This window comes from Vicia villosa, linkage group LG2 (genome assembly GCF_029867415.1).
Source record: "Vicia villosa cultivar HV-30 ecotype Madison, WI linkage group LG2, Vvil1.0, whole genome shotgun sequence".
Lineage (NCBI taxonomy): Eukaryota > Viridiplantae > Streptophyta > Magnoliopsida > Fabales > Fabaceae > Vicia > Vicia villosa.
Genome location: NC_081181.1, coordinates 227,260,819 through 227,269,611, shown reverse-complemented (window position 1 = coordinate 227,269,611; position 8,793 = coordinate 227,260,819). Strand labels below are relative to the sequence as shown.

The 8,793-nt window shown below is 32.1% G+C and overlaps 1 protein-coding gene across 1 annotated transcript; it reads right to left on the bottom strand.

Annotated features, from left to right (window-relative positions):
* Window positions 1-6,482: 6,482 nt before the first annotated feature.
* Window positions 6,483-7,978, bottom strand: LOC131654111 (F-box/kelch-repeat protein At1g80440-like). The gene has a single exon (XM_058924531.1). The coding sequence runs from the start codon at window positions 7,786-7,788 to the stop codon at window positions 6,688-6,690; it is 1,101 nt and encodes a 366-aa protein (XP_058780514.1). The 5' UTR covers window positions 7,789-7,978; the 3' UTR covers window positions 6,483-6,687.
* Window positions 7,979-8,793: the final 815 nt, after the last annotated feature.

The window sequence follows — 8,793 nt, the reverse complement described above, 5'->3', positions numbered from 1 at the left end:
AGTTACTTTGAGAATTGCTTGATGTACAAGCAATCCCATTATAAATAGGGAGGCACCTTATTATTGTAAAGCGGTTAAATAAAGAATACATAGTTGCAAATAGAAAGTAGAGAGAAACTCTGCAAATTCGCTAATACTTCTTCTTCTCTTTTCTCCCAAAATCCTAACTTCTCTTTTCTTCCATTTTCTCTTTCAAAAATTTATTTTCTTCTTAAATTATTATGTGAGGGAATCCTCTTGCAACTAAGGAGTGATCGAATCACTCAAGTGAAGAGTGAGGAACGAGATTCATGAATCAATCAAAAAAGCGATTGAATCTTATTTTGTCAAAAGCGATGTCCAACACCAATATCATCTAAAATATTAGCGAACAACTAGTTATTGGTGCTAATAGCTCACAAGATAATCAAGTTTAATACTTATTTCTTCAGGTCTATGGCAGATGATTTCTAAACTTAAGATCATATTATGGAGAAAGGTCAATTATACATGAAAGAAAATATATCAATTAAATGATATATAATATTCAGTCAAATAATTAAATGATATATGAATATAAGAAAATATTCGTGATTATTATTGGTTTCCATTCTTAATTATGATGAATGATAAAACTAATACATTTAAAATTTGTTAAGGTATATTATAATTGAAGTTTTCAGTCAAATGAAAAATAATTAATTATTAAATAAATAAAATGAATCATGCGAAGTGATGGTATTCACATAAAATGAAGTTGTATATTCAAATAAAGTAAAAATGGGTTATTGTGAAAAAATATAAATAACATTTAAAATTATTAATAACTTGATTAAAGTCACACACATTATTTGATACAGAGATTAATTTCTTCCATAATAGTCACTCTACGAATAGCATAAAAAAAGATTTTGGAGAAGTACGAATTAGAAAGAAAAAAATAGATAAATTAAATTTGGATTAATATGAAACAAGATATACAATTTAATACCTTTATAAACACGATAAGATTTACATGATAGTAATTTCGTTAATTAACTTAAATATAATTTAAGTTAACTTAATTAATGTCCCCCTTTTAATTATAAAAAGGTCATGCTAACGAGTATTCTAGAGACACTGATTAAAGATTCTAAATATAAAAAATATTTTGTAAATAAATAAATTATTTTAATTTACAATGCATTGAATACAAGTAGTTTTTTTTTTTTTTGATATTGAATACAAGTAGTTTTAAGAAAGCATATCTTTTATTTCTTAGAAAGTCAATTATTTCTATTTTCATTACAATAAATACAAGTCTTTAATAAACGAAACATACATTTTTAAATCCTTAACTACTGCCCAAGAACACTCGTTCTCGTTAGCATTTCCCTTATAAAAATCTCCATTACTATTATAAATAAATTTGATCATTTAACCATTGACGTATCTAATGTATATATAATTTAAATATGTCGATTAATAAATAGATTAAAAAAAATTATTGCTTATAATAGTGACAAAATAGTTTATTACTATATCAAACTAGTGAAAAACCCGTGCGGACGCACGGGTTCTGCTGTGGGTTGGACCGGATTTATCAGATACAAATAGTATTAAGTAAAAAAAAAATTATATCAAATTAAAATATAAAAGTTTTAATATTAAATAGTCTATTTTGTTTAAAAGAAAAACATATTTTAAAAATAAAAAACATAATTGTTTAACAGAAATCATATATATTTTAATTTCCCATATATTATATTAAAAAGTATTGTATCTTAAAAATATATTGTATATTAAACTTGTGTGTTTGCGCGTATTTTGATATAGTTAGCTGTGTGTTCACACGATAATAATGTGTTACCCGTGCGTCCGCATGAGTTCTGATGTGGGCCGCGAATTTGTCATTAGTTTAACATGAGAATTCACAAATTAGAAAATTTCAAAATATTATTGGAAAAAATAAAAAATAAAATATGTATTGCAATTATAAAAAAATAAAAACTTTTATTAGTAAGAAAAACTATTAAACTTTTATGTAGACTACAAGTTAAATTGTCTTGTTTACAAAGATCCATCAAAATTCATTCAAAACTAAGAATCAAAAAGAGAAGAAAGAAAAAGATTGGAAAAGAAAACTTTAAAAAAGATTATTATTGAAATTAATTTAATTTATGCTATGTTAAATGATTGTCTGGTACCCCCTGAAACATCACTGTTATAGTCCTAGCATATATGTATGCTCTGTCAAGGCTTGTGAAAAAGTTCCATGTTAATAGGCTAAAATACTGTCTTTAGTTGCAAAAGACTATGTCAAAAGTATATTTATCATAAGTACTTTGTCACGAGGCTAGTAACAATTTAGAGCTTTAGCATTGCATAAGACATGACAGATTATACATATAACTGTATTTTTTTCAAATATTGGCTAAAATGTACATTGACTAAAGTCAATCCGGTTAATGAAAAGCGGGAACACATTTTTCAAACAAAGTAATCATTAATCAGCAATTAAACTTATAATTATATAAGGCACAACTTTGAAGTTAATATTTTTTTTAATTGCTACAAATTTTATTTCTCAGTGGACTAAAGTGTAGTTTATTTTCCAACACAGATTTAATTGTTAGCACATATTCAACACCACACCTAATAATACCAGCATAGAATTATACAATAGTAAGATATAAAATAGGCAGTATATAGTGCTAGAAAGAAGCTAATGCAAAATGTATTTCTCTGTGGATAACTTGAAGCAGAACACATTCAAAGTCCATTCTTTTTTAATATGCATTTAAGATGCATTCTACAATACCCATTCCACTAAAATTTATACACCAAATCCTATTGCACAACTGAGCTTTTCATTCCACACAGGACCAACTAAATTAATATGTATCTATTGAACATTTTCATTAACAAACTGCAAAATCACAGTTGTTTTAGAAACTCACAACATAGAAAGTCAAAATGGAGTATAGTATTTAGATATTATACTTACTACCTGCTTGCAATTAGGCATCATGTTAATGAGAAAGTCAAACTATGATGATTAACCATATACATGCTTTAAGAAAATAGCGACAGTGATAGCACCACCTTGCCGACCTCCAGTATTCACCGTATCAGCAGCTCCAGGTTTCATTGATTCCCAGTAACTTTCTTCTATTGGAAACCTCCATAGTTTCTCCCCACACACTTCAGAAGCATCAAAAACTTCCTTACTCAGCTCATGGCTGGTGTAAATGCACCTTTAAAAACATACTTAGCAATAGTAATCAGCTGATAAATGGGATGGATGCTAAATAAAAGTTCATTAAGGTCACAACTTTATTTTTTAATCTTCACCATTCATGTTTAGATCCATTCGGCTTCGCCTCTTTCGTAGTCCAAAGAGAACTGTCTGTGGGTTTCATAAAGTCGTCCAATTATCCGTTGACTAAACTCAATAGGGTAATATAAGTTGCATCCCTTGAAGTGTTTAGTAACACCTTTGCAGCTAATGCAACTTGAGGCTTGTCCATTGATTGAACCAAGACACATTTCCCACATAATTGAGCCACAAGCCTAAGGAAAAAATCACAAGCTCTTTCAAGAACATAAATATTTGCAGCAATTTGCATAGCTTGAGTTACAATGATATTTCCACCATTTATTGTGTCATATAATGCTTCATTCGCTTCAATCAGAAGCTTGTCCAAATACTTCCTCACAATATCAAAGAAACTCATTCTTACACCCCATCAGACAAGTAATCACTACATGGTGTATTGCCACTGTCATCATTTTCTTCATTGTTTATTAACTCCTGTTCTATTTTTTCTGGCTGATTAACATCTTTTCTCTTGTTTTCTATTAAAGCAAGTCTCTTCTCTGCACGAATCACAATGCAGATAATTCTTAAAAATCATGTAAGTGGAAAATGGGATACAATCATTACCCTGGACGTCCAAAGTCAAGTCCCCAAGGAAACAATTTAACATCCCTTCTTTTGAGTGAATATTCGATAACTGCCTCATTCTGAATAGTATTTAAGAGAACAATTTAGAAAATTAGAACACGAAAAAAGCAAGCATATAAATTCAGTGGATGCAAGTTGCAACTGAAAAACGAAGTCTGAATATAATCACAAACTTCACTAATATAGACCAGATGGATTGCAAATTGAATCATGAAGGCACCAATGGATTATTAAAACTTTAGCCATACATGGGGAAGAAGAAATAGGTTCCTTCTTACAAGCTGCAACACATTCCCATTAGCCTTTCTTGATAACAACCGGTGACGAAGTTATTCTTCAACAAAATTCGGCAGAACAGATAAACACATAAAGGTACAAAACATTTTATGTGAAATTTTGTCTACATAAAAGCATCTTGTACAAAGCACACTCTGCAACCAAATCAACCACACCAAATCCAACCATTACATACTCAGATCAATGCATCATCCTTGATAGTACCACATACCAATCGGTTCATTTCACCATAAATGTAAGACTTGATGGAAGTTTGAAGAGTGCAGGGTTCCACATAGCAAAACATGATAAAATGTATATACAATAGAAAAATCAGTTCAGTGACAAACTTTCCATATGATACAGTAACTACAGACCTGTTTTTCAGCTTCTCTTTCACATCCAAACTCCAAATTAGTGGACGAAGCTCTGCACACACGCGAATCTTCACAGGGACGAGCCACTGTACTCAGGCCTCGAACACGTCATACAACACCGATCTGACCGGATGTATCGCCCAAACAACGGTTTGGGATACTACCAACCAAAACATAAAACACAGTAGTCAGTAACTGGATAACAGAAAGTATTGAATGCAAATTGAAAATTGAAATTAAATCGAAGTCAAGAAAATGGTATAGTGACAAACCTGTTCAAGAAAGTTGTAGTTAAAACCTAGGCATGGGAGACATGGCCATTAACATAAGATACCCTAGGGAAATAAGAACTCCATATTTGCCTGCATATTTGGATTTGTTAGGTTAGTGAAACGAAAGCCTAACAAACTTGTTAGGTTACTGCAAATTTGACAAAAGATAAACAAACCCATCAAGGTGTTAACACAATATATAATAAATCCATGAAACGAAAAAAAGGAGACAACTTGAAGTTGCCTGCAAACTCATAAACCAAGTGTATAAGTTATTTTTCTTTTCTACAAACTCATAAACGAAAACAACATAATACTACCAAGTCTATATTTTTTAACTTATTTTGAGTTGGATCTTTTTCTTTGAGTTGGATCTCTTCCTCTTAATCCATAAACTCAGAAACGAAAACATAAATAAATATCGAAATAAGAAAAGGAATAAACTCGTAACTGAACCTGACCTCAAGAATAAAACTCATAAACTGATAAACTCAGAAAGGAAACTTATTTCACAGTAGAAAACAAAATCAAAAACATATATATTACCAAAAATATTTCACATTTCCATAAGCAAAAACCAGAAACAATAAACTCAGAAACGTTACTTTTTCACAAAAGCAACAAAAACCAGAGAAAGAAATGTTACTTACTTCTTTATCACACAATAACATCTCAAAATGTTCCTTAATCTTGAAAACAACCGTCCATTTTGTGATGGACTCTCACAGCTATTTTCCATAGCTCCTTTGCGTCACTAATGTCTTTCACCGCCTCAAACGGTCTTGCCATATTCGAAGTTCAAAGATGTAGAGGTGAAGAACAGTTGAATTGTTTTGGAGAGGTTAGGGTGTTTGCAGAGAGAAAGTGGTGATTGAAGGAGAGAGTATAAACCGTGAAGAAAGAGAAAAGAAAGAGAAATACCAACTCGGAAGTGATAGCTGGTACAGGAAGTGGTTCAGGCAGGAACATACCCATTTATTTGAAACTTGGGACGAGAACGATAATCCCGTGGACAAAAGTCTTCCAAAGTTGAATAACCCGGTGGACAAATGGAAGGGCGGTCAAGATCTGTTTTTGAAAATGTAATTTTTTTTGAAAAAGTTCAAATCTCAATAAAAGAGATGCCTTGTATGCTTTTTCGATGTATTATGACAGCCAACTTTTTTAAATATGACTTTTGTTTGGTATAACATTTTGTCCACCGAATTACAATAAGATGCTTTTGGTATAACTATGACAGCTAACTTGTATGTCTTGTATGCATTTTGTACTTTGAGTTATAACATTTTGTCCCATTCTAACTATTAAAATAAATAAAAAAACTATTAAAATCAAAGTTGCTTGTAATTTGTAACAATTTTCAGTAAAGATATTTAAGGTGTAACCAATAGTACAATTTGGTTACAAAAAGTAAATTTTGGACACTTTTTGCCCCTAAATCAATGAGGTGGGGGGTAAAGAAGAAAGGTTAAAATTGTTTTTTCGAGAGCCATTTATTTTCTTATAATATAGATATAGATTTAACTAGAACAATTTATAAGAAATAAATTCATCATTCTTTGTCATCTTTTAGTCTTTACACTTTATGTCTATCTTGAGAATATTGTGATGTGGAATTTAACTTTTTTTTTATCAACACTTTACTTGATCAACGGTGAGACAAGAAATAATGTAAACTTTACTTTAAGAAAAACTTTGTACACACACAAGTCGTTATACTTATAGAAGAACATAGAAGTGGTAAAATTTCTCAAAATTTCAGAGCTATGTATCCTAACTAAAGAAAACAAAAATGTTCATCCTATTTACATTGATATATATATATCATAAAACAAAACTAAATCTCCAAAAGGCAACCAGATTGAACATGCCCAGAAAAGTTTTCTGAGTTTTCAAATTTAGTCCAAATACCACTTTTTAGGCCCAATATAAATCCCATACAAGGCTTACCAAGCCCACTTGACCCAATCAACAACAACGATCCATCACAAGCTCCAATACACGCAACGTTTTTTATTTCACTTGGCACCTTCGCCACATTCTTCCACGTGTCACTTTCCAATACCACCACGTCACCACCTTTACACATATACATTCTCCCCTCCACATCACAACGATCCACGCAAGTTCTCGGACACATTGCATCAACTAAAAACTCCTCCATCACTGGACCCCACTTCCACGTCGCAACATCAAACTCCTCCGCACTCCGCTCGAATCGTCCTTGCATCTCCGTACGATATCCCCCGACAACCCTAACTCTCCCGGAGTCCGTTGTTCCAAGACAAAACACAATTTTACATTCGTCTCGTTCCCTTGCCATGTCAGGAAGCGTGATCCACGTGTCATTTACCACGTCATAAGCAAAAGCTGACTTTAACGCATTTTTTTCCTCATCATGTCCTCCTGCCACGTAGACCATACGATCTTGATCCGACGCACAAGAAAAGAATGTGCGGGGCCCACCAGGCATATCAGCCCCACGGCGCCACTCACCTGATAAAAAGTTATAAATAAAAACCGAATTCGAAGCTTTCCACGAATCAGGAGCCCACCCGCCCATAACAACTAAATCATACCCGACACCAGCTATTTGACAGAATAATGGTAACCCGTCACATAACTCGGGTCCTAATGGTAACTCGCTCCAAACACCGGTTTCAGTTTCCAATACACTCAGCTTATAAACCGGGTTCGTCATGGTCATCGCCTTTCCGAGTAAACCGGTTTTATTTTTTTCTGAATCGAACTTGGACTGAACCGTGACAAGGATTTTCTGTGCGTGTCCCGTACTCTTCCTTAACCGGCGAAACTCCGGCATCTGAATCTCCGTTTTCCAGCCTTTGCTCACAGACGCTACAGCCGGAAACTGATGGTACGAAATTCGTATCAAACAGTCTCGTGCTATATCTTCCGGTAAACCTGAAATCAACTCCATAACAGACTTTGAGAAATTAATGAGAAAGATGATAGTTTAGTTTTTGAGAGTTTAATGAGAAAGATGATAGTGAAGAGTTTTTGAAGGTAAAGATATAAATAAGAGAGTGAATATTGAATAACTAAATTGGATAAGAATATAGAAGAAAGTGGAAGGTGATGTGTATGGTATTAGTAATTTAGTAGTAGATTTTATAGAGGTATGCATATGGAGATTGGGATAAGAATAAATTTTATAGTGATAATTATGCATAAAAATGATAAAGAAATGCGTGGATGTTCTAGAAGGTTTATAGAATCGGCAAGAGAAAAGACAAGTAAGCATTAAAAGCAAAGTTGTCATTTATTTGATTTATTGGGTATTGATTGGGTTGGAAGAATCTAACCTTATTTAAAAAATAATCGTCATATTAATAAAAAAATTATTTCTATGACTTTGGTTCTTAATGGAATATGACCTTAATAATCTACCGAAAAATTCTGGCACCCACTAAATATTATTTCCATCAGAAATAAATTTAATATTTTTTGAATTATCGTTTCTTAACAGCAGTTTCTTTATCACTCGGGTCCAATAACTTATTTGAAAATATTGATATTTTGATTTTAAAAAATGTTATTTTGCAATAATTGATGTTTCCTCCTTAGCTATATGTGATAGGATGTTGACTTTGGCATGGGGACAAGGATTAATGAGTCCTACAAGTGTGAATCAATTCTATTTTTTGTTTAAGTTGAATACGAGTAGAAGTATATATTCTGTCACCGCGAAATTAATTTGATGCCACTCTTTCATAGTCAGCTTTTATCTTTTTGCGTCGAATAAACAAATGCACAAAGTTTTTAGATGATAAAACTATTGGCTCTTACATAGCTGGAATGCGGCACTGCTGAATTCTTTACGTTGTTAATCAATCATTCTAGAGATAGGAGTATCGACATGTTATAATCTCCCGTAAAAAAAACATGTTACAATCTTCAAAAGGTTTTTTTTTTTTTTTTTTTT

Bases quoted from the DNA above. Each gene is read 5' to 3' on its own strand.
- LOC131654111 (XM_058924531.1), bottom strand. From the start codon at position 7,788: ATGGAGTTGATTTCAGGTTTACCGGAAGATATAGCACGAGACTGTTTG.